This window comes from Equus asinus, chromosome 13, assembly GCF_041296235.1.
Source record: "Equus asinus isolate D_3611 breed Donkey chromosome 13, EquAss-T2T_v2, whole genome shotgun sequence".
NCBI lineage: Eukaryota > Metazoa > Chordata > Mammalia > Perissodactyla > Equidae > Equus > Equus asinus.
The window spans coordinates 7,360,429-7,387,999 of record NC_091802.1 but is presented as its reverse complement, the minus strand read 5'-3'; the positions used below and the strand labels follow the sequence as shown (position 1 = coordinate 7,387,999).

The 27,571-nt window shown below is 39.3% G+C and overlaps 1 protein-coding gene across 4 annotated transcripts in view; it reads left to right on the top strand.

Annotated features, from left to right (window-relative positions):
* Positions 1 to 27,571, top strand: part of MYOCD (myocardin) — a 94,224-nt gene that overhangs the window by 11,556 nt on the left and 55,097 nt on the right. For all 4 annotated transcript variants that reach the window (XM_070482316.1, XM_014864175.3, XM_070482317.1 and 1 more), the window contains exon 2: positions 24,992 to 25,057. In XM_070482316.1, the coding sequence (XP_070338417.1) occupies positions 24,992 to 25,057 (66 nt within the window). The remainder of the gene's footprint in view (positions 1 to 24,991; positions 25,058 to 27,571) is intronic.

The following is a 27,571-nucleotide window of genomic DNA, read 5'->3' as shown; positions in this document are numbered from 1 at the left end:
AAAAATAGTCAATAAGTACATAAAATATGCTCAACTCACTAACATTCAAGAAAATGCAAATTGAAAGAGCAAGATATTTTTTTCAAACATCAGATTAGCAAAAATTTGAAATACTGATAGCATCAAGTATTGGACAAGTGTGGAGAAATAGGCTCATATAGCCTGTTGGTGAGCACATCTGTAAAGGGATGATTTGACAGTCTCTAGTGAATTTTGAGCCTCACCATCAACCAAGAAATTTCAAGGCATCTAATCTAAAGAAGTACTTGTACGTACAGGGATTTTCATTGCATCGTACTTTATAATGCAAAAAAGAGATGGAAATGACAAAAACATCCATCACTGGGGCATAGTTAATTAAATTATGATACACTCATACTATGAAATATATTACAATGCAAAGCAAAGAAGAAATGATAAATTTCTATATGAACTGACATGGAAAGATCTCCAAGACGTATAATTAATTTTTTGAAAAGCATATTATGAAACAATCAGGCAACATGTTTGCATTTAAGTTTAAAAAAATTATTTAGACATAAATACACAGAAAAAAAAGTTTAAAAAAATTATTTAGACATAAATACACAGAAAAAAACCTTCAAGAATATAAGTCAAAGTGTTCACAGTCACATCCAGGGGTGGGAGGAGGGCATGACCTTATCTTCTCTTTACCATCTGAATCTTTTTTTTAGATTGGCACCTGGGCTAAGAACTGTTGCCAATCTTCCTTTTTTTTTTTTTAAGGATTGGCACCTGGGCTATCAACTGTTGCCAATCTTTTTCTTTTTTTTCCTCTGCTTTATCTTCCAAACCCCCACCCCCCGTACACAGTTGTATATCTTAGTTGCAGGTCCTTCTAGTTGTGGGATGTGGGACGCCGCCTCAACGTGGCCTGACAAGTGGTGCCATGTCCGTGCCCAGGATCCGAACCCTGGGTCGCCACAGCGGAGCACGCGAACTTAACCACTCGCCCACAGAGCCGGCCCCCCATCTGAATCTTTTAAAATAAGAATGTATTGGTATCTATGTAATTTAAAAATATGTCTAAAGTACAAGGAGAAATTGACAACAGTAGGGGAAAATAACACATATCTGTAAGTCTAATCAAGTAGACAAAAATTCAAACTAGGATTTGTAGGATATGAATACAGAAGTTAAATTGATTATCTGTTTTAAATGTCTTACATGACATAAAATATTAGAAGACAATTTTCAATTTAGTGCCCTCCCCAAACACACATACACACAGAAATGTCAATAAATTCTAAATATCAGGCTCATTTCTTGACCATAAGGCAGTTAACAAAAAGAAAATACTTTTAAAGTTGACATATTTTAAATTCAACAAGTTAGGCGTCAAAATACACCACAAACCTACCAAAAATGTTACAGCACAGAAAAAAGCCTGGAAAGACCCAGTCCCAAAGTGATTGGCTCTGGGTGTGAGACTATGAGTAAATTTTAATTTTTCTTATATTCTTTCTTATATTTATGTATTCTATATTTTGATTATCTCTTCGGTGTCTCCTATATCTTCTAAGATAAACAAGAAAAACTTTGGTAATAAATTAATTAGCAGTGAGCGATGTTTGCTTATTTAAAGTCATGGTGTAACGGGGGAGAAAGATATCTTATCTGAGGGACCACTAAATTGGGAGCTGGCTGAACACCTGGGAGATTTAAGTTCTTATTGAATTTCTGCCGATCCTAGAGCGTGCTCACATTCAGACTACAACCAAGAAAACTGCTCCTCAGCAGAGACTGAAAACTGACAACCCCTAATATTAATTTATGTTGGAAAATTTGAATGTGTCCATTGTGCATAAGCCCTGTAGTCATCTGACCTGTGTTCAAATCTTGGCTCCACCCTTCCTGCTTGTAGGAACTTGAGCGCGTCCTGCCAGCTCTCGAACCTCCACTTCTCCATTCGTAAATGTGGGCACAAAAGTGCCTCCCCCGTGGAAATTCTGTGGGGCTTCAGTGAAAAAGTAGATAAAAAGTGTTTGACGTAGTGCAGGAATATGCTTATGAACTCTATAAATGGTAGCATTTTATCCACAGATTAATATTAATTATTATATTAATATGCTATAGTATGTTGATTTACGATATTTTTAAATAATTTAAATATTATTATAAAATATGTTGTTTCTAAGTTAGCAACAGCCAGCCTCTTGTGATTGTCTCTTAAGATTTGCTGCTATTGGCTATTCTCATTTCTTTTTACCCCAGGTTGTGTTTAAGAATGATGAAAATGATTATTATCATTATAGAATTTACACTGTGTTCTATAAAGTGATTTATACACATATTATCACTTTTTCTCTCCTTTTCAAAACATTTTCTGGGTAAGGCATTATTGTCATTTTCGTTCTCTGGAGGAGGGTGGTGGTTGTCCAGCTCAGGTCTTCATGTGTTCCCGAAGAGAGCCTGGCCAGGTCTTGGCTGGGACCTTTGTGAGGTTACCTGGGGCTATAAGGATTAGCAAAGGCTCGTGGCTGCTTTTCAGGCTCATCCGAGAGCCCAAATCCTACACCTTTATAATTGAAAATACTCTTCTGTCTGAAACTAAAACCAGGGGGAAGTGCTCTCTCCAGCGGAGCCAAGTTTGGGGATCAGACAGCTCGTGGAGCCGTCTGCTGAATTCTAACACCTTATGTTTTTATGGTGCATTAAACCCTCCCCACCAAAAAGGAAAAAAAGAATCGCATCAGTTATGATGTTTTTACTTTTATACTAACTCTGGGAGATTGCACAGCCAGCCCTAGAGATGAGAACACTGAGGGCCAGGGACGCTAAGAAATTTGTGCAAGGTCAGCCAGGAGATTTAGAACCAGAATTCTGGTTCCGGGCTCCCAGAACCAAGTTCACCACGTGATCCCCCGAGGAGTGTGCAGCCAGAGGAACACAAATGGTGCTGGCTAGGCAGATGCCTGGCTCTGAAGCCAGAGGCTCTCTCCACCAAATGGCGCCTCTGCTTAAGGCTTTCTTTGCACATGGTAGCCATCTGTACTGGCTTCAAGACTGAAAACTAGATTAGAAGGAGAGGTGAAAATTAAGCAAGTCTAGCACAGTGTCAGCTGCGAGAGGAAAACAGAATGAGACATAGAGATGGCAGAGGAACCTTTGGCTTAGCAGAACGCCAGCCTCTGCAGAGGCTCTGGTCTTAACACAGAGATTAGAACCCAACGCCATGCAATGTCCCAGAGACAGAAAATGTTCTTAGATATTATGTCTGGTTGCTTCAAAACCTGTATCTAACAGCGGGAACAAGACTGTGTTCTATCATTTAAAAAGATTTATTATGCCTACAGTTACTGTTTTCCCAATTGTGAAGGTAGTGTATCAGTACACTAATGAAAGACATACATATATACACATATGCATGTATATGTGTGTATAAATATATGCAGTCATGTGCAGCATAACTACATTTCAGTCAGCTATGGACGGCATGTGCAACAGCAGTCCATGAGATTAGTGCCATATAGCCTAGGTGTGTAGTAGGCTATACCATCTAGGTTTGTGTAAGTACACTCAATGATGTTTGCACAATGACGAAATCGCCTAACGACATGTTTCTCAAAACATATCCCCGTTGTTAAGCGTCTCATGACTCTGTGTGTGTGTGTGTGTATCTATCTATCTATATATATATATACTCACATATGTATATACTCACACTATTATATATATGTCTTTACATATATTAGTATGTATATATTAGGGTACTAACATATACACTATATACTAATAGACATACTAATATATATAAAAACATATATGTATCACATATATTTTATATACTCACCCTAATATATATAACTATTATATCTATCACTATTATGTATATAATAGCATGAGTATGTAATGTATACTATATACACATATGTGTCTATTGGATATGTATGTATATGCTATATATCATATGAAAGATCAAAGATTTATGTTCTTTGTAGTGTTATATATGCTACGGAAAAATTGAAGGAAAAATTTGAAATGTTCAACAAAAGAAGAATATTTGAATACATTGAAATAACATCCATGTTAAATATGGTTCTTTCAAAGAATAGCTAATGAGATAGGAAGACATTTATAATATAAGGACGTTTCAAAATTGCATATTTAATCCTATGCCAATTCTTGAGAAATTGTGGAGTGGATATTCTTTATATCCATGTACATGTGTGTGAGTTGGAAGAAAGAAGACAAAGTATTAGCGGGTGTTGGTTATTCCTGCAGACTCGAATTACCATTAATTTCACTTTCCGTCTTGAAACTTTTGTATGTTTTCCAAATTTTCTGTAATGAACATGCATTTGTTTTATAATCAGGAAAGGCAATATATGCTCTAAATGCTAGCATAGTATGCCACAGGCTTCACTTAGGATCTCAAAAGAATTATGTCTATATTCAAGGACGACAGCAACGTGGAATGAGCATTTTCCTCTTAATTTAGAGAGAATTCCTTTTCCCTGCCCTCATAAAACCCACCCTTTGTTCCAAGTCCTAATTCCCCTTTATTACCAATTATCCAGTCATTCACTGGGTGCCTACGTGAACCTCATTAATATTTGTGTAGTAATTTACCACTGCTGACAGAGTCTTAGTCTGTCACTTCAGTTACTCTATAAATGGGCATAAGGGTATCTTCCTTATAGGGATGGGAAAGCCAAGGTTCAGAAAGTGTTAATGGCCCCTGCAAATTCACACAAACACAAAAATGGCGGCACAGAACTGGAACCTGGATGTCCTGGCACCAGCTCTCGTCACCTCCCTCAATGAACGGGTGGACACAAGGAGGCGTAAATGAGAGTCCCTTTTCTCAGGGACCTCTCCCAGCAAAGCTTTCAAGGAAAGCAGGGCAAACGGCAGGTTCTTTCCCCCACAGGCCCCTCCTGCGGTCCCGGGGTGTGTGCATGCTGTCTGCTTAATTCACTCATGGCTCTACGCCATGGAATACATAAACAAGTGGGGAAAGCCTCTGAGAGGAATCTTGATGCCCAAATGAAGTGATTTGTCTTCTGGCATTATTGTTTGAAATAGTTTATGTCAGTTGCCGAGTTTCTGTACTTCAGGGACCTGTTTGTGATGGAAGAAAAAATCCCCTGCAGTTGAACAGCTATCCTGGCCGTGCAGTTCTGGTGACAGTGTGGCCTGCTGCTTGCCCGTCCTCCTGACACAGGAAGGGGTTTAGGGAGATTCACTCCAGCCCCACTAGAGCCCCTCCAAGAATTATCTGGCGCTCACTATTTGATGGGCAGTGCTCTAAGCATGTAACACGCTAACTAATTCCCACGACAATCCTATAGGGAGGCACCGTCGCCCCCGACCCTCTCCCTAAATTTATAGATGAATAAACTGAAGCATCCAGCCTTTAAGGAAATTTCATGAGATTCCATGACTAGTAAATGGAAAAGCTGGGACTTGAATTCATGTACCCCTGGCTTCAGAGCCCCTGTTTTCAACTATGACCCTGTCCTGTTTCTCCCAGCCACCTAAACTGGCCAGAGCTGGCTTGAGCCATCTGACTTTCTCATCCCGTCGTCCCAGAGAGCATGCAAATTGTGAATTCTGCCCCCTTAGCGACACTGTAAGCCCCAAGGCGTTTCCACTTGAGGCTCACATTCTTCATCTCTCCAGTATCTTGAGATGTTGTAACATGAAAGCCTTCAGCTCACAAACCTGGCAGCCTTGTGAGTGAGAGAATTCCTTTTGAGGCATGAATTAGTCTTCTTCAAATGTTTTGACAAACTGAGAGTGCGGTGCTTAGGGAAAGAATAGCTTCACAGTGTTTGTGTGAACAGACATCTCTCTACAACAACTTTGGACCGTGCATGAGGCTTGACCATTGAAATCACTGCATGGTAATTCTGAGTTCAGGCTCTTTGCATTTGAATATTCTCCTGGTTTTTACCCTCTGAATGCTCAGTGCTGGAAGCTGGCCTGAATTAAAGTTTCTCAATCTCCTTAAAGGAGTCAGATATCTCTTAGGATTAAGAAAGAACAATGTGTGCCTCGTCCCAGTCTCTTGTGTACAAGCCTGTGCATTTGTGAGGGCAACTAAGGCCAGTCCAGCACCCCCTCAGGCTCACCTTCTCCTTTCAGACGACAATGGACTACATCAGTGACCTGATCATCATTTTCACTTCCTCTTCTCTGGATACTCCCAGCGATAGATGAGTAGACAGTTGGGCCTATGTCATTCTTAGTCACTGCTACCACTTGACCAGGCATCAGCACGCAGGCCAATGTTTGGCCAGGGAATGGTTATTATTGGTACCAGGACTCAGAAGGCAGGGAGCAGAGTGTGCTCAGCCATCAGGACTACACACAAAAATAATTCCTGGCTCTCAGTCTTGTTTGGGAAACATGGCCAGATCTGGAGATCTGGGCAGGAACAGCATATACAACATGGCATATCAGGCCATGTTCTTGTGGCTTTACATCAGTGGCAGCCCTGTCTCCTCTTACCAGGGGGTTTGATGCCTGTGTACCCCAAGAAAGAACATGTCCGACCCACGATTGACTTGGGCTGCTTATGTAAAGGGCGGCTTTGTCCCAGAGTCAGATAATAGACTGACTATTATTAGGTAGAGAGAACAATTTTGTGGGTGGGCCACCAGTTGGGCAGGAAGAGTAGAGTTATATCTATACTATGTGTCCTGCAATATCGACTTTCAGCTCTGGAAGGGCCCTGAAACCTCCAACGATGGTCCTGCTTGTTACTTTCTAGGAAAGCATCCATTGGTCAACAGCTTTCCAGTGGCCTTTGTCTGACAGTGTCTTTGAAGGCAGTAATGTCAAAGTGCGGGGTCGTGCATGGTCGATCCAGCTAAACCCAGGGTAGGTTCCACAAAAAGGGGAAGGCCAAGGACTAAATTATGGACAGGTACTACTGTCCTTTCTGAGAGAACAGCCCTTAGCTGGTTGATGCTCTGTTGTGTCCAGAGCTTGTGGTCTTTACCTGGCACTGTGTAGAGAGGATGCAGTATAAACAGCCATCCAAGATGTTTTTTTGTGACCTGATTAACCTGGATTCCTGGGTCTGCCAGTGTCATGCATTGACATTATATGTACGTTTTGGCCACCCTTACAGACTCTATAGGTCCACACATCTAGGAGTTTTGACTGGTAGTACAGGATTTAAAAACAGATCTCAAAGCTTTGCTTGGTTGTACTGATAGCGTTCTACCACCGCTGGATGCCTCCTTCAACAGAGATCAGTAGGGAGCCTCTTTGTTTGCAAACAATAGAGAATCAAATAATGGAAATCTCAAACAGGCTTAAGCAAAAAAAAAAAGGACGCTTATTTTAAACATACTGGGGTGCCTTGAGGAAGTCAGAGACAGGAATGTGGTTAGGACTTGGAGGAAACTAAGCTGGAACTGGGGATTTGAACACCTTCAGGCCCTCCCTCTGGCTCTCATCCATGCTCCATTCTTCTCCCCTCCATCAACCAGATTTATCGTTTTCCTAGTTCACATGGTTGGAAATGGCCACTCCCAACAAAGACTGAGTTTCTTCTCTCCCAGTCCCATTTCCAGAATTCCTAGGGAAAAGCCAAGTGTGAGTGGGAATATGTCCATCCTTGGGGAAAAACGGCGATCAGGCAGAGAGGCCATCCAGTGGGAACATCTTAGCTACACAAAAACCACATCCATGGCAGAAAAAAGGCATTTCCTTGTAAGCCCAGTGGAAAACCATTCAGAAGAGAACAGAAGGCCAGTATCACTTGCTTCTCGTTTCTTCTTTTATTCCTCACTCTGTCTGTAACTTTGTTGTCAGTATCTCCCTCTCTCTCATTAGGCCTGCTGAGTCTTTCTGAAATGAAAATTACTCCACATAAGTGTGCACATGAGCACACACACACGCACACACATGAGCCGTTGTTGAGTGAAACTGGAAGGAAGCAAATTCAGTGTTGTGGACTTAGCAACTCCATTTATTTGTTTAAGTTTCCTGGGAGAAAAGACTAGAAAAACCTTCTCTAATTCCCGAACTACATGCAGCTCCCCTTTCCTGACATTCCCACAATTGTAATTATTTGTTTAACGTCTTTCTCCCTCCCTAGACTGTGAAATTTACATAGGCAGAGCCCATGACAGCTCTGTTTGCTGCTGGATCTTTAGTGTCTGAAACAGTGTCTGGACATAAAGTAGGAGATCAATAAATACTGAATGAGTGAAATGAATGGGTGAGCGTGTGTGTGTGTTCACCTTACTGCCAAGTTCCTACGTGAAGCCTTGCCTCAGAGGCTCCGGGCAGCCTTACCAATAATCAAAGGAACAATGCTTTAGTTTGTTGTGGGATTTTTTTCTTTTTTTCAAAAGTCTTATTATAGAAATTGTCACGTAAAGTTGATTCACCTGTCTCTGACTCTCTCTCTTTCCATCTTTCCTTAATTTATTATCGAGAGATAGTAATTCTTCTTTTCCACTTGTTTCTCAAATCTTCCCTCTCCTCTCCACTCCCACTGTTTCTAAGTGGACTTTCTTGCTTTACCTAAGGATCATGATAAGAGTTTTCAAACCAGCCCTGCCTCCCTCATTCGTGTTAGCATGAGATTAGTCATCCTAAAATCTCAACATTACCGTATAACTCTCCTGCCCAAAAAAATGCCAGTGCTGCCCTCTTTCTACAGAATGATGTCTGAACACCTCAGCACAGCATTCACGGCCCTCTGTCTATGAATCACTACTTCCTTTTCCTTATTATCTCTTACCACTCCACAATAGTTATCTCTTTCCTTGAACAAGGCAATATTCTGGGGGACACTACATATTTTGTGGGGCCCAGTGCAAAATGACAATGTGGGGCCCTTTGTTTAAAAAAGATTAAAATTTCAGATGGTGACAGCATGGCATTAAACCAAACACATTGCCCTCTGACCATGGGACTCTGACAGCATAAGTCATATGCTCGTGAAGGTGGCCCTGGCCAGGGCATGCCATGTCTATTCCACATTCAAGTTCTTACGTATGTTCTTCCCTTGGTCAAGAATGCCCTTTACCAACTGTTTCACCCATGTGATTCCCCTTGGAAATGTAAAGGTCCAGTTCTTCCACCCTGGGCGGGTCTTCTATGAATATGTATTCTCTAATCACCTGTTGCATAACACAATTTATCTAACTCAAGTGTGTATGTCTTCTCTTTCCCGCTGCATTATTCATGCCTTGCTTTGTATCATCCTCAATGTGTAGAGATGCCTCAGCAAACAGCAGGAAATTTTTAAATACTTTTCGAGAGGCTAAATTGGTAAATAAATGCATGAATGCATGATCACCAGTTTGGCCTGGTGATCCTAAAGATTTCTGTGGGATTCACAAAAGTAATAGCTCTTATAGTTCATATTTCCCTCTAGAGGATCACTTTAGGACCCTGCATTTCACATCTGACTTCTTAGAACTCTTGATGGGGTCCTGCTTTGCAATCTTGCAGCCCTTTCCTGCACTTTGAACATAATACTAAGAACAAGAAATATTGTAATCTCATGGGGAAAACTCCAGAGATTAAGAAAAATCTCAGAGGCCTGAATTTGGAGACACACAAAGAAAGACCCTGGTCACAAATGAAGCCAAGTGTCATGAAATGTTAGCACTCCAAGGAGCCTCCAAGTTCATCAGTTCATTTTTCTTGTTTTACGAAGGAGGAAACTGAAGTCTGGAAAGGTGAAGGGTCTTGACCAAGGTCACATAGCTAATTAACGAGAAGAACAGGGCCTTGTCTTCTGAACTCTTGTGTGACTAGCAGGGGACATCTGCTGATGTATTGTGGCAGACAGAACTTCAGGAGACCTTTTAATCACTACTCATAGGTGTTTGCCTAGGTGCAAAGCATAAATTGAATACATACGCAGGTTTTTTTTTTTCAAATAGAATTCACTTTGGTTTTCTACAAAATTCTGAACTTTGGCATCTAACTATCCAATGTGTAAATTATAATAAGGATTTACACTTAGACCTAGGGCTTATTACATATGTAGAACGTGGAAAAAGTATAGAACAGTGAGAATATAAGCAGCATTATGGGTTTGATGGAATGACTGCTCTTGTGGTTACTAAGGGGTGCTGGTTGCTAGGCAGGGTATAAAAGATTCTAATAGTAGCCAAGAGTTCATTGCAAGAAGATGCTGCAGAAGTAGTGAAAGCCCGCCACCATCTGCTGATGTAAAGGGAGGCTTCCCTCTGTTGCTGTTGCTAAGGAACCTGGGCTTGGTCTTCTACTGGAATCGGGCACTTTCCTGTGCTCTCCAGGCTTCACTCTCCCTCAAGGAGTGTTCAAGAGCCAGGATGGGCTGGGGGAACAGGGTTATGTTGCTACAGTGGCACCATCATCTACCCAACCCTGGATCCTGGATAAAACCACTCCCATCTGTTCCTAAGCAATATCTCTTAGAAGATTTGAGATTTTTTAGATTGAAATCATAAAAATAAAATATTTAAGTTGGAAGGGATCTGGGGATCATCCAATCCAATGATTTTCAAACTCTGCTAAACGGGACTCTGACATTTCAGGAGAAGTTCTGCCTTTATTGCTCACCCTTGTGCTATTTTTTTTCCTTTCATGTAATATTTCAGTTAAGAAATGTTTTCAGTGCTTAAAAAAAAGTTTAAAAGTACATAATTCTAACTTACTTCTTCTCGTGGATAAGGAGGCTGGAGCCCAGAGACATGATTTTTTTATATGATTATCTTGAATATTGGAAGAAGAATGTGTTATTTTGAATGTTTTGTTGGAAGAAGACATTTAGGTTCATTTAGTAAGATTTGGGGAGTTATTTTTACCTTCTCCATCATCAAGGCAGAGCCATTCCTGGGGGGACTAGAATCCATGGAATATTAGAAGAAAGAGAAGAAGATGACTCTGTGGATAATGAATATATGGTTAGTACAGTGAACACACATCTCTTATGTTCTCTATCAGTCACCATTTGTTTGGTAATTTTACATTTACTTCTCCCCCAAAAGATTATTTACTAAATATATAATAAACATATATTATTTTATGACTTTGGTAATGTTTAAATACACATTAATTTATAATTCAGAAAGAATATCTTGTTCAACCATACATTCTGGTGTTCCTTTAGAAATAGAACCATTCTTAGAGGCTGTAGAGGTTGTGGCAAGTAGGCTGCACAGAGATCAAAGGCCAAGTGAGGCTAAGGGGAATTTGCTTAAGAAAAATGTAGGATTTGATAGGGGAAAAAAAAAAAAAACCCAAAACGTTTGAGTGGAGGGGCGATAGAACAGAAAATCAGTTAAATATGATGTTCTTAAGAAGGCAGTGAGGGGCCGGCTGCGTGGCCGAGTGGTTAAGTTCGTGCGCTCCGCTGCGGCGGCCCAGGGTTTGGATCCTGGGCGCGGACATGGCACCGCTAGTCAGGCCACGTTGAGGCGGCGTCCCACATCCCACAACTAGAAGGACCTGCAACTAAGATATACAACTGTGTATAGCGGGGTGGTTTGGGGAGATAAAGCAGAAAAAAAAAAAAAAAAGATTGGCAACAGTTGTTAGCCCAGGTGCCAATCTTTCAAACAATAAAAAGGCAGTGTATCCATGGCAAAATGGGAATGTAATGAGTAAGGATGATGCTCTTAGCAATGATGATTTATTTGGATGGACCAAATAGAAGCTTAACATGCAGATCCTAGTAACTTCCTTGAGATTCTTTGGATGATGAAACTTCGTGTGCCCATGTAATATTCTAGATGGAAAATAATAAACAGAGCTGAAAATTGCCAAAGAGTTGGGAAACACTAAGATACCGAGTACTACTGTTTGGATACAATAATATTGCTAGAAGCACTGGAAAGTCTCCTCCACCCAATGGAGGAAAAGCAGCTGTTCTCCACCTTGAGTGACAGTAGGAGGGATTTCCAGGTTTCAGTTGGACCTTCCAGCTCTATCAGCACAGCCCAAACTGAAGTACAGATGGGTAACAACCCAGCTTCTTGGAGCAGGATTGATAGCGCACTGGCCCCAACTTTGCTGCTTCCAAATTGTCTAAACAGTTGAACAAATAGCCAGATTCATTCTGAAATTCTTACAGCAAATCTTTTGTGTAGAAGTACGTTTCTTTTCTCTTTTTATCTCTTTTCTTCTATTCTCTTTCTTTCTCCTCCCTCCCTTTCTTCCTTCCTTCTGTTCTTCCATCCATCCTTCCTTCCTTCCCTCTCTCCCTCCCCTCTTTCTATCTACCTTTCTTTCTTTTTTCCTTTTTTTAGAATTAGAATTACCTCTACCTTGGACCCAGGGAGACAGCTCATGATGTGGCCGAAAGTATAGCCTTATAAATCCAGAGTTCTGCCAGGACACTTGGCCTATCTCTTGTTTCACTCCTGGAACAGGACCTGGTGTGCCCCTGCCTTAACACATCTTTTATTTTCTATTAAATACATATGAATTAATAGCCATCATTGGAACAGATATTCATACACACACAAATATTCTTCTTGCAGTAAAAAAATTAAACCTTTGTCCTACTCTCATTCTTTTTAACCTCTCCCCCATCTTTCTACCTTTCCCCCATCCTTGCTTTCTCTTCTTTTGTCTGCTTGACTTTCCCCTAAAATCCTCAGTACATTCAGAACTGATTCATACTCAGATTTCATTGGATTTAACTTTCCCTACCTGATGAATGTAAATATTCATATGAACACATGGCACTACTGTCTTCATTTGATACATTGCCTCTGTTGTTGGTGTGGGTAGAAGCTACTTTCTACTGTTTGGGTCCCTTGAAACATTGTAATTACTTGGAAATCATTCTGAAGGCTGGGTTTGGGGAATCTAAACTAGGATTGTGTAACTGGGGAGTTCGAGGTATCCCAAGTTTGACTCCCACACCCTAAAAAGTGCATACGTAAGTCAAGGACAAGCCCAGCCTGCCACCAAACAAAACAAAATATTGAGGTCAGAATATAAAGAATGAGTATAAACAGATTCGAGTTCAGATAAGTATGACAAACATGCTACCTAAAATCTATTTGATATAGAAATTAATTATGTTAGAATAACTAGTTAACAATTTCAAAAAGTAGTTAGATCCTTTTCTAATACTTTATACTAAAATTAATTCATTGCAAAGCCAAATGCAAAAACCAAAGCCGTAAAAATAGAAGAACATTTAAGTGGATGTATATTCTGGATATCAAGAAGATCTTTCTAAGTATACACCAAAGATAGAAATCATAAGAGAGTTTTTAAAAGAATTGCATATAGAAATGTTAAATGCCAAAAACATCACAAACACAATTCAATGGCAAACTAAAAACCAGGGGAAATTACAACCTAGATGGCTACATTTAATGTGCTTCAAATATAAATAGCTCTCCCAAATCGGTAAGAAAAAGAAAATCCCAATGGAAAAATTTACAAAGAATGTTATCAGGGAATTTGCAAAAGAAAAGATACTGATAGTCAACAAATCTATGAAAACATGTTTGACTCATTAAAAAGTATAATGAGATACCATTATTACTTATGAAATTAGCAAGGCTGTTTGCTTCTTTAATAGCATTATCCATTGTTAATATGGGCAGGCGTAGTGAAATGGAGACTTTCCAACAGACCTAGGAGGAAGACAAAATGACACCTCGTTTCTGGAGGAAAAAAAAATTAAATGTACAATAAAAGAGGATTCATTAAGCAGATGTTGGAACCTGATGAAATACTCTGTAGCCATTAAAAATGAAGTCTACGTATATACTCACACAAAAAGTAACGAGATATTGCCAGTGAAAAATCAAAGCACAAAACGGTATTAAAACGTGGTCTCATTTTTGCACATAATATGTTCGCTTATTTCTATTTCTCAAACCTACTTTTCCCTCAGAATTTCCTGGAATACTTGTTAAAATATATTTCTAATATGCCCCAGACCTGCTGGACTATAGTCTCCAGGAAAGGGACCCAGAAAATAGATGTTTTTTGTCAGACCCCAGGTGATGCTGAATATCAGGCAAATTGGGGATATCCTGATCTAATGTAATCTAGTCTAATCTCTTCTTTGGGTTTGTATTGAAACTGAGATTCAGAGAGATTCTGGGACCTGGATAAAGTCACAACTATGTAGTAGCAGAATGGGGTCTAGAATTACGTGTACTGGATTCCAGATGAATGATCACTTTCTAGAACACCAAGTTTATTCAAACCGATATTCTTAAATTAAACTCTCATCAATCTCCTATTCCTTCAGTCAGACAGGTAACAGAACTTTTCTTCAACTCCATTGTTTCATATTCAGTAATGATCTTTCTTTGTTGATGGCAAATGGAAAGTTTTCCATTTCCACCGTTCCCTAGCAATGTGACATTTTCAAACAGTAGCACAAAACTCTTTAAATAGAAAAGATCCATTTCCACTCTATCGTGACTCAGTAACAGCCACAGGATTCTTCTCAAACTTTCCTTAAAATGTCATCTTTGGGCTGGACTCAAGAGGAACATTTCAGCCAAGGAGACGCATTTTCCACTCTGTCAGGAATGAGCGAGTATGGGGTTGGAACATAAAGTGTTTTGCAATCCTCAGAAAAGCAATACTTCTCACCAAAACCATGGCAACAACTCTGTGTGATGCCGTCAGAGTCTGGCATCGTTCAGGAGCCTCATCCTAATCGGAGACTGGGCTGGGCCCATCACCTATATAGGTGAACAGTCCCCCAGCTGCGGGTTGTCTCCAGAAAGAGAATGGTACCTTACATGATTGTTGCTATGGAGACACTGTGGGCAGTGATGCTGAGCTGAGGGTCCTTTATGTTGAGTTATCTAGGAAGCAGGGAGCATGAAACACACCTTATGTTCTAGTAGCTCCTGATTCTTCATTTGAAGGAATCCCCCCAAATAGGGGAAATGCATTAAAATATAAGGCAAAACATGGCGAAAGTTACTGTATCATCCATATCATTCCATTTGGAATTTGCGCCCAAATTTTAGAGGCAAAATTTTAGAGTCCAAAGTCATGGCTTTGAAATTCACTTCCCTCACTTCATAACTCTACGGCTTTGAATGAGCTATTTATGCTCTCTGGGCTTTGTGAGCTGTAACGTGGGGATAATAATTCATACTCCTACAGGATTAGTGGGAGATTTCAATGAGATTTATATAAAAGCCTCTATACCACAGACTGGCACTTTTCAGTTCTATCAGTGCCAGAGAAACAGGGAGAAGAAATGAAAGAAGTGAACGGGAAGATGAAAGAGCTGATCTGTGAGGAGCTAATGGCTCAGCTTCTTCTGTTCGCCCCTTTGCCTGTCTTCTGCTTTTCCCACTTCACTCTATGCATCGCTTAACCACTGTGTCTTTAGTCCCCTCTTCCTACAAGATTCCTACAAATTCCTCTTTCCAATTTGCACCTCCTCTGCCCAGAAACTGGCAGCCATGGGCATGGCCAAAGTTTAAGGCAGCAATGACTTTTTAAAAGTTACGTGTCAGTGCTCCCACTACAACATAAGGCTCTCTTTTCTTCTTCAGATTCTATAACCAGAACCAAACAGGTGGGGTTTTTTTCTGAAGCAACCATGATCGATATAAAATAGAAGGGTATTTGATAGCCTTATTTAGTTTAGAAAGTGATTAGCTCCATCCCAATAACCCTGTGAAATTGGTTATTATGATTTATTATTAATGTCAATGTGATTACCATATACAGATGAGAAGGCTAGGACTCATAGAAAAGTGACTTGCCTAAGGTTACACAGCTTGGTGGAGTCACAACTGAGTCGATGTTTTTCATTCCCAACATCCTTGCTGCCTCCGTCGTGCTGCCTCCCTTCTGCATCCAGAAAGGTCTGCTCACCAGCTCTGGGCATGTGGCAGAGCTGGCTGTCTGTGTGATAAGAGAAATCTCACAATGTCCATCAATTCTGATATTTCCTGCCTCTTCAACCTGAAACTCCCAAGAAACCTACACAGATGCACCTGGCCTCGCTCTTCTGGGTGGCTCTACTTCCTCTCCTGGGCACAGGCAAGTGACATGCCTGCTTGCACCCCAGTGGCGTGTAGAGATGTTCCAGCTCCCATTGTTGATTTCGGTACTCAGTCCCAGCCCAAGCTGCATGTAGGGAGCCTATTCCTAGTCCAGAAATTTCTGTATATTCTTTAATACTCATTAAACAAGGGGCGGCTTCTCTGCCTGGATAGGATTTATACCTATGGTTATAGAATATTATAGGAACACATTCCGTCTCCTTTTAGGGAGGTAGATGCTTAGGGCGGTGGTGGAACTTGCTCCTCTGGTCCTGAAATTCATTTGGGGGGGGAAAAATAGGCTTGAGTAGTCAAGAAGCATTTATTTTAAAAACTGGTAATATAAGATTCTTCCTATCAGACATGAAAATCTATTATAAGTCTAGAATAATTTAAATAGTGCAGTACTGGGACAAGAATAGCCAGACAGATGAGCAAATCAGAATCAGGAGCCCAGGACTTCTGAGTAAAGAAGGAACTTGGGTGCAAACGTATGACTCCCGATTCTGATGGCAATGGCCAAAGAATGCAAAAACAGAGGAAAAGAATTGCTTTGGTTCTGGAAACTAAGAAAGACTGACACCCAAATACCAGAACCATAAGAGAACATATTGGGTTGGGATGACATGGAAAGGACACCAAGAATTCACTTCCCAAAGATAACCAGATCTTCACCTCCCAAAGATAACCAGATGGCCTCAAAGGGAATGAAGAGAAACTCCATGAACATCTGTAATTTGTAGATGGTTAGAACTGTGAGTCCGGGGGAAGGCATGAGCAAAAAGCCAGCCTCTGCTCAGAGTATTTTTAGCTACGGTGGATCAGTGGAGGTTTGCCAGGAGCTCTGGGGACACAAAGGGCCACAGCAAGCTGAAAGCAGGGAGGGAGGTGCTGCTCAGCAAAGCACAGAAAGACAGGGAAGGAGGCCGGGCAATAGCTGAGGAAAGCTGTGCCCAGCAGGAAAGCCTCCTTGACCAAACGCAAGGTTTCTGCCGAAAGCATCAGAGCTCTCCTTGTGTGGGGGAAGCAGCCACAGAAAGGGATGTGGTCATCCAAGCTCCACCTCTAGCATCGGAGCTTTGCCAAACCTAGAGAAGAAGCCACCCAGGGACACGTTCCACTGCCAAGATCGTTCTGGCCTTGGCCCTCTGGCCACTCTCTCTTGGCTTGGAGCACTGAACTGGCAGCCAAGCCACCAGCTTCAGTGAAGAGAAGGATTACAGCAGCATCCAAGTGATAAGAGCAGCAAGGCCAAGGGCAGTGGGCAACCCTGCGACACTTTACCAGTGACGAGAAAATCAGAACAACCTTTCAGGAGAGTTGTTTGCCTTACGTGTGAAAGCCATCAACTTTGACATTTCCTGTAGCCAAATAATTCCACTTCCAGGAATGTATCCTAAAGTAATATTGAGGATGTGGCCCAAAATTAACACAAAGATTGTCCACTGCTGGGTTTTGTGTTTTTTTTCTGAAGGAGATTAGCCCTGAGCTAACTGCTGCCAATCCTCCTCTTTTTGCTGAGGAAGACTGGCCCTAAGCTAACATCCATGCCCATCTTCCTCTACTTTATATGTGGGATGCCTACCACAGCATGGCTTGTCAAGCGGCGCCATGTCCACACCTGGGATTCGAACCAGTGAACCCTGGGCCGCCAAAGCAGAACATGAGCACTTAACCACTGGGCCAGGCCCCCCTACTGCTGTTTTTCATAGTAAAATGTTGGAAACTAAATACCAAATAATGGGAATTTGGTTCAATAACTCATAGAATAACCAAAAAATAAAATACTTTGCAGCTACTAAAATAGTATGTTTTGAAGAGTATGAAATGATATGAGAATATATTTGTGATATATTACTAATAAAAAGCAGCTAGTGAAGGAAAACTTATGTGCTCTGACATGAATATGTAGGACAAGGGACCTCAAGTACATGAATCAAATATTAATAATAGTTATCTCCAGGTCAGGGGTAAAGTATTTTTCTTCCTGGCAGCTTTTCTACATTTTGCAGTGTTTCCACATTGGGAACCTATTGATTTTGCTTTCCGCTTCTCTATCCCTTTGTGTTACATCTAAGAGAACAGCTCAGTTCAGTCCTCTGGCTTACTAATTCATTTTTAACTATATTCACTCTGATATTCAGCAATCCATTTGAGTTTATTTAATGAACTAAATTTTACTTTGATCTTTGTTTTTTAAATTTTTTTTAATTGTAGTAAAACACACATAATGTCAAATTTATCTTCTTAACCATTTTTAAGTGTACAGTTCAGTGGCATTAAATACATTCACATTTTTGTGCAACTATGATCACCATCCATCTTCAGATCTTTTTCATCTTGCAAAACTGAAACTCAATACCCATTAAAACAGTAACTCTCCATTCTTTCATCCCCTCATCCCCTGGCAACCACCATTCTATTCTCTGTCTCTATAAATTTGACTACTCTAGATACCTCATAAGTGGACTCATACAATATTTGTCCTTTTGAGACTAGTTTATTTTACTTAGCATAATGTCCTCAAGCTTCATCCATGTTGTAGCATGTGTCAGAATTTCCTTCCTTTTTAAGGCTGATTACTATTCTATTGTACGTATATGCCACATTTTGTTTATCCCTTCATCCGTCAATGGACACTCGGGTTACTCCCACCTTTCGATTATTGTGAATGATGAACATGGGTATACAACTATCTCTCCAAGTCTTTGCTTTTTTCTTCTTTAGGATATATACTCAGAAGTGGGATTGCTGGATCATATGATAGCTATATTTTTAATTTTTTGAGGAGCCACCATACTGTTTTCCATAGCAACTGCACCATTTTACATTCCCACCAACAGTGCACAAGGGTTCCAATTTCTCCACATCCTCACTGCAAAACTTCTTTTCTTTTTTTTTTTTAATAATAGCCATCCTAATGGATGTGAGATGGTTATTTAATTTTATTTTTAACTAATGAAAATTCTCTTGCCTCTCTCTGAGAAAGAACTGTTCCCATGTGTTCACACTGTTACCTTGGGTATACGTTCTTTCATTGTGAGTTTGGAGTCTTTCTTTCATAGTGCTGACGTCTGTCTCAGGTGAAGTGAGTCTCGATCGTACCCTCACATTGTACCTTTGTGGAGACCTGTTAGACTGTCTGATGTACAGATGAGCACAGTCTGTGGGGAAAAGACATGTTGCTAACACTTGTGCTTTGATCTGATTTCAGGGATTCAGAGAGGGGCACAGGATGACCAGTAGCTAGTTTCAGCCAATGAAGGGTTCCCCTTAGGTATTGCCAACAATGTGGAGCCCACCTCTGTGTCTCCCAAGGTGCCATATTTGCTGCTGCCATCTGGAGACAGACAGTTGCATCCCCCATAACCAATTCCTGGTCTAATATGGGGAATGGTGCTGGACATGGTAGAGACTGACCTCTTGCTTTGTTACCCCAACTAAAACTCTGTTAGACTGAGCCTTAAATCCCCTCCTCCTCCAGAGCAAGGAGGATTCTTGGCATGGCTTTCAATCACTCATTTGCATATGTCTTGGGATGTAGTTTTCCAATCCAATCAATCCCATATTCTTTTCATCTCATAGATTACTTGTACTTCCAATCCACTGAGGAATCCCTGTCTTTTTTTCCTGTGTATAGATTTTTTTAAATTGTCTTTTTTAAACTATCATTTCTGTTATTTATAGGAGTCTGGTGTGTACTCAGTCTGCCATTTTGAAACAGAAAACCTTTACTACTTTTACTGCTAAGAATAAAGAAAAAGATAGGAAGTATAATTAGATCTAAGTACCTAGAAACAGGTCACAGCTTATATTAGAACTTTAATAAATGCCAAAGGCAACATTACAAATCAGTGAGCAAAGGAAAATTCTTTAATAAATGGCAGACATATATATAGTTTGCCAACTATTGGGAATAAATTAAAGTTATGGTTAGCCTCAAACCGTATACCAAATTCCACATGTGGGGATATATATTTTTCTCTTCCCTCATATCACCATATTCTCCCAATTCTTTTGTTCAAATTTTTTTTCATATTTTTCTCTTCGATTTTCACTTCTATTGCCTTAATAAAACTAAACCTAAGTCAAAATAGCTTATGTCTAAAGAACTGAAACAGTTTTCAAAATGGTTGAGTCTAGCAGTGGGATAGCTCTGTGAACTTTATCCTTTGCTGGATTGAGATCTATGATATTGAAATACAAAATAATTGAGGATTCTTATCTACTAAAGGTGTAATATGTAGAATATGAAAGTTATCTGATGGGGAACTTGGAAAATAACTTATTCCAATCACAACATTTTGATAGAATTCACCAGCGAAACCATCTGGGTTCGGAGTTTTTTGTTTTTGTTTCTGTTTTTTGGCAAGGGGAGTGGGTTTCTGGTAATCAAAGCAATTATTTATTAAATATAGCACTATTCAGATTTATATTTCTTTTCATATAAATTTTGATAAGTTGTAGTTTTCAAGAAATTTGTCCATTTTATCTAAGTTGTCGAATTTATTGGCACAAATTTGTTAATGATATTCTCCTGTTATCCTTTTTAATATCTACGGTCTGCAGTAATAACCCATTTTTTTATTCGTGGTATTAGGTCATTGATTTCAAATTTCTCCTTATCTATCATAAGCACTTAAAACTTTGTTTCCCTCTAAGCACTGCTTTACCTGTTTTGCATAAATTGTAATATATTATATATTTATTATCATTCAGTTCAAAATATTTCTGATTCTACTTGTGATGTCTATGTTGACCCATGAATTATTTAGAAGTGTATTGCCAAATATTTTCCTAAGTAGCATATTGCTTTCAATTTCTGATTGATTCCAATATGATCATAAAACATATTCTGAGTTCCATTCTATTCAAAAATTTTATTGAAACTTGTTGTATGGCCTAGTACAGCTTGGTGAGTATACCACATGCACTTGACAAGAATGTTTGTTCCACAGTTATTGGGTGAAATTTATCCACCATGGGTGATCCTGCTGGTGTTAAGAAATTCCAGTGACACAGCTTTCAGCATCACAGCAACATGCAGCTGCCACAGTATGACAACTGACAGATGGGTGGTGTGGTTCTTTAACTGGAAAATGAACGCATGCCGAGGCAGAGAGAGCACCAAATCTTAACCACTAGACCACCGGGTCTGGCTGTGGAGCCCTATAAAAATCAATTAAATAAAGATGATTGACATTGTTGTTCAAATCCCCTATGTCATTAGTGATTTTTTTATCTAGTTCTATCAGATGTTGGGAGAAGGATCTTAAAATCTGCTAGTATGATTTTGAGATTATTTATGCCTTTAATTCTGTCAATTTTTGTTTCCAGTATTTGGAGGCTCTTATTAGATGCCTATGCATTTATAATGCCTAGGTCTTCCTGATGAATTGTCCCTTTTAAAATTATGAAATCTCCCTTCTTTATCTCTGGTAATACTCTAACTCAAAGACAAGTTTATTTCATGTTGATATAGCCATTCCAGCTTTCTTATGCTTACCATTTGTATGGTATATCTTTATTCCATCTATTTGCTTTTAACCAGTCTGAGTCTTTATATATGTACTGTGTCTCTTGTAGACAGCATATAATTGAATATTGCTTTTTTTATCCCTTCCAATAATCTCTGCCTTTTAATTTGAGTGTTTAGACCATTTATACTTAAGGTAATTATTGATGTTTTCAGATTTAGATCTACCATTTTATTATTTGTTTACTGTTCGTCCCTCTACTTTTTGTTTCTATATTCTCCATTTCTTGCCCTTTTTGGGTATTATCTGAAAATTTTTTGACATTCCATTTTAATTTATTGGTGTTTTTAGCTATACCTCTTTGTATTTTTATTTATTAGTTGCTCTAGGGAATATAATATACATCAGTAATATTTCACAATCTACATCTAGTTAATATTATGCCACTGAATGTCAAGTGTAGAAACTTTGCAGTCATAAAGGGCCCCTTATGTTATAGTTGTTGTCTGTATTGCATCCACATGCCAGTGTTATAATTTTTCTCTGAATAGCTATATGTATTTTTTAAAACTTAAGAAGAAAAAGAAAAATCTTTAATACTTACCCAGATATTTATCATTTCTGATCCTTTTTAGTCATTCCTAAATGTTCGGTGCCCTCTGATATCGTATCCCTTCAACCTGAAGAATTTCCTTACGCATTTCTTGTAGTGAAGTCTGCTGCCAACAAATTATCTTATTCTTTCTTTACCTGAACATATCTTTATCTCACCTTTATTCTGAGAGGACGTATTTTATTCTGGATTGACAGGTTTTTTGTTTTGTGCTGTGATGTGTTTTTGTTTTTGTTTTACCTTCTGGCTTCCATGGTTTCCGATAAGAAGTCTGTGGTTATTTGAATCAATGTTTCCCTTTATATAATATGTTGCTTTTCCCTGGCTACTTCCAAGATTTTCTCTTTACCTTTTGTTTTCAGCTTTTGGATTATGATGTATCTAAATGTGGGTTTCTGTGAATATGTCCAGTTTGGAGTTTGTTGAACTTTTTGAATCTGTAAATTTTTGTCTTTCACCAAGTTTGGGAAGTTTTGGGCCGTTATTTATTTCTCTCCTCTCTTTCTGGGACTCTAATTGACTGATGTTAGACTTTGTGATATTGTGGCACAGGGCCCTGCGACTCTTGTCAGGTTTTTTCATCATTTTTCTCTCTCTTCTTCAGTTTGATCTATCTTCAAGTTTATCAATCATTCCTCTGATATTCATTTTTCTATTAACTTCATTCCGTGAATTTTTATTTTCAGATGTTCTAGTTTAAGTTGTAACATTTGCATTTGGTTTCTTCCTATGTGTGCTATTTTGCTGCTGAGATTCCTATCTTTTCATTCATTTCAAGTCTGTTTTCTTTTACTTCATTGCGCATAGTTGAAAATAATGACTTTAAGGTTCTTTCTGATAATTCCAACATCTGTGTCACCTCAAGGGTAGCATCAGTTAATTGTCTTTTCCATTTAGAATGAGTCACATTTTTCTAGTGCTTTGTGTGTAAAGCAATTTTGGAGTCTCTCCTGAACATTACAAGTCTTATGTTACATAGACTCTGAGTTCTTTTACAGTTCTCTGAAGAATGCTCATGTTTTTTGTTTTAGTACACAGTTAACCCAGGTAGATTCAAATTTGAAGCTCTCTCTTACCTATATGCACAGAGGTTAAAATTTCAGTTTTATTTTAAACCTTTGCTGTGCTGCTTTGAGTCTGTCCCATAGAAACATCATTAAGGGATCAACCTGAAACTTGTGGGGGTTCATACACAGAGTTAAGGGGTTGCTTCCTTTTCCAGCTCTCTCCCTTGTGTGATTCCCCCTCAGTCGCTGTTGGTCAGCCATGGTATCTGAGTACCTTTCCCTGAGTTCTCTGGCCAGAAAGATGACTACATTGTCTCTTGGAATTTTAGTCGCCCGTGACCCACCACTTCATGACTACAGGTCACCCTCAATTTTCCCCCAAGTGAGAAACTCACCCACATGCAAGTCACTTCTCCAAGTTTCAACTCTCCTCTACAATCTGCCTGATCTTGTTTACTATTCAGATTCCTCAGGTAGTTATTTTTATATTTTGTTCAGAGTTTACAGTTTTTATTAGTGTGAGGGTTTGTCTGAAGGAGGGCTTAAATAACAAACTCTCATATCGTTTTCATTTATTCACAAAGTAAAATAATTTAGTCCTCTTTGTTGTCCAGTCAGAACATGGAGTCATATGAGGTTATTCAATGAAGCACAGTCTAGCAACCAAAAGTAATTAAAAGCATTTCAACAACATTGGTCTCTCCCAAAGAAGATTGGTGAGAATTCAATTCAGAACCCATGGCAACACTTTTTAAAATTATCTTTCTCCATTACTCTGTCACTTTGTCTTATGACTGCATTTTCCCTGAAGCCTCACTCTGAGATACTAAATAAACTTGAAAATCAGCCCACATAGCCTTTTCATTTTTGTGCCTCTTCCCTCCGTTCTAATTTTCTTTTCATAAAAGCAGTTCTTGTTATCTCTTTTCATTTTAAGCTGATTAAACTAATCTCTCTCTTTGCAAACTTCTGCTCTTTTTATCCTTATTCTGAGCAACTTAAACTCAGGAACCGAGATGGCAAACTTAGAATCTCCCTGAGAAAGAGAAATGTCCATGAGGAAGAGACTAAATGTCCAAAGATAGAATTTTCTTAAGGGGAGAGGGTGAGGAGAAGGAGAAAATCACAAATACAACACTCATAATTTAATATATATATATTTTTTTCTTCTTATACATATGTAAATATATGTTATATATAATCTATTTGTGCTAAGGACAGTAACATATTTTTATAATATATAGTTTTGACAATTTACAATGTTTTAATTTTTCTAGCAAAAAATGACTCCAATAGCCCTTCTTTGAATTTCCAGATGGATTCCAGATTCTCATAATACTACCATTTATTGATGGCCAGGCACTCTGCTAAGCCACTTGCATACATTGTTTTATCAAACTTTATAGCAATCTTGCAAGGTAGACATAGTTCCAATTTACAAATGAGGAAACTGTGGGTCAGAGAGGTTAAGCAACTTGCCCAGATTTACTCACCTCTGGAGGGGATAGAGATAGGACTTGAACCCAGGTGAGACTCCAAAGCCTATGCTTTCTTCACTCTCTCTCGCCTTTCGAAATCAGGGGCAAATTTCTAGCAGAGTTTGATGGTCTTCATCTCCCAAGTGTTATAGCAGGCAGAGAGAGAGAGCATGGTGGTGTAAAAATAACATTCACTTCAAAGAGGAGACAAGGGCTCGAATCCTAGGTTGTTACCTCCTTGCTGCAAAACCCTGCAACCGCCTCAGCTCCTCTCCACCTTCTTTCTCTCTGTCTACTATGGAAATAAAAATGTACTTCACACAAACTTTCCAGACTGTTCTAGAAATAAAATAAGAAGTGCTGTGTAAAAAAAGTATGATGCAAATGTAAGCAATTCTAACTATACTTAGCCCAACTCACAACTAACCCTTCCTTTTCTAAGTTTTGCAGTTACGACTTCAACAGAGAAGGACCCAGGAACAACTGGCTAACCAAGGCATAATACCACGTGAGTAGCTGCATCTCTTATTGGCTGATATTTACCCATGGGACCATGCGATTTGGGAGCTGGAAAGCACCTCAGAGGTCATTTAGTCTAAGCCCATGTATCAGTCTCCTGAGATCCTCATGGAATCTGTGTGAGCAGAAATCCCAGACTTTGAATGCTTTGCCCCAAATGCTACTCACCTGCAAGTGCTTCCCTTTAATGATATAGGTTGTACTTAAACTTCCAAAGTGGTGGGTTTGTTTTTAGGGTAAACATAATTTACTATGGGCATCCCTTGCCCTCTCCTACTTTTGGCATTGGATATTATCTCTATTCATTCCAGAAACATCAATCACATCACCTTTTTCTCACCTCCTGAGTTTCAGTCCTGTTTGGGGTACTTGAGTCCACAATTAGTTGAATATTGTCAAGTGCTTCCTTTCTGGAATACCAAATAGCAATATCATTCCGACATAAATAGTATAGTGTTGAATTATTGGCCATATTTTGGATCAGAAAAGAATTACCATATCTTTCAGAAGATATGTTTGAAATTTCCAATCAATTTAGCATTTAAAGCTAACTCTTGATTATCTATAGAAATAGGCAAAAGGGTGCCCTGGATGGATGAAGTCACAGTTGGAACTCCTTTAAGTTATACTTTCTAACTTCCTCCCCTGATGAAGTTTAGAAATGAAGATTCATAATGACTCTTGCAGAAATCCAGGTCCCTGTTGCGACTATTACCTGAGAGTTTAGTATCCAACAAGCAGAAGTTTGCCCTTGATAAATTGTCGGGCAGTTAATATTATTGGAGCCCTATGACCCAATTTCTAAAAATTTTGAGTATAGTCTGTGCTTCAGAGCCAGAACAAAACTAAGAATTTTTCAGGCCTTTTCTTTCGTAATTCAAAAATAGCTCTTGGTTAATGGCTAAGCACTACAAACAGTAAACAGCAGGTGACCTTAAAGTGGGATAATTTTTTAGAGATTTGCTAAGCACAAAAAAACACAGCTCACCCTGCAATTTAAAGGCTGCTTAAACAATAGGTACAACTATTATAAAAAACCAAAGGGGCAGGTTTGTGTGGCCTGTTTCATCTTAGCCCACTAGCGGAGGTGCTGAAAACACAGGAGAGACCAAAGGTCTGCAGATAAATGCATCTTCACTCAGAGCTGACCTGAATCCTTTTTCCTGAATCCTCTTGCAAATCTGTAGAATCTAATTTGGTTACCATTATCTAGAAGAATTATTCACTAAGAGTGGACTGTAGATAAGTGTAGATCCACCAGGATCCTCTCGGCAGACCACCGTCTACACCATGTGCCCTCAAGTATATAATGAGCACACTGATTTGAGTAGTAGGAAAATAATCCAGCCCCTCACTGGTGTTTCTTTCCCTCAATTCTGGAAAGGCAGATGGAACAGATAGACCCAGTGCCTTTCATCAGCTCAAGCTCTTCACAACTGATTCAAAGTTCTACTCATGAGCTTAAATACTCTGAACCTGGGTCTTGCAGCTGGTATTTGGATGATGGATGAGAATAAACTTGTTTTTTTGAGGTTTATGGGATTAAATCTCTGGGCATCAGTAAAAACACCCAATGAAGGTAGGAATGAACCCTACAATACATTTTTAAATAACATCTCTATGTAAGTTGTGTAAATTAAATGTCCATTTGTGGAGTAGGGCCCAATAGGAATATACTATTCTGTTCTCCAAGCTTTCCAGAATCCAGTAGAGTACTTGTTAATGAAATACTGCTTGACAGAAATTTTGCATCCATAGTCCATTGTATCATTAAGATAATTACTGGAAAAAAAAAGTCCTATGAGTAATGAAATGATTTTTCTTTCTAATTCAGCAAAATGATAAAGCTTAATTAAGCATCATCAGTTGTCCCTAGTCTTCAGCCAGCGCCTCTCAACCAGGCTCTCCAAGAGTATGGATTCTGCTGTGGAAAAATGTCAAAGCCACAGCAGGCCCACACTGCAGGCCCAGACAGACCTTGACTACTTAGCTCTTCTCGGAAAGCTCGACTCAGGATGAGTCTCTTAACTTGCTGAGAGATTAAGAGCAGAGATGGTTGGCATCTTCAACCCCATCAGAGACTAAACATGCAACTAAATGCAGCGCAGAGTGGCGTGTGCTTACTCAGGCAGCTAAGGAAACATGTATAACTGCAGCCAATTGGGAGAAGGAAAGAGGAACTGATAGTCTCGGAGTCCTTTCAGTTCAATCAAATTCAACAAATTTTATTATGAACCAGACTATATGCACAGTAGTGTGCCGGGTACTATAGGGACAACAATGAGCAAGACAGTCCTTTGGAGAGACTCAAGATTTTAGGGAAAAAGGTGAAAGAAATACACATAAGTATAATTCAAGGTGGAATTTGTTACATTCCACCAGAAGGCCTTTTATTTCTTCATTCTATTATTTGAATTTTTTGAAGCAGAAGGAAAGAAGAAAGGAGAAAGGAAGAGGGTAGAGTGGAGGGAAGAAAAGTCAATAGTCATTAGAGATCATCTCA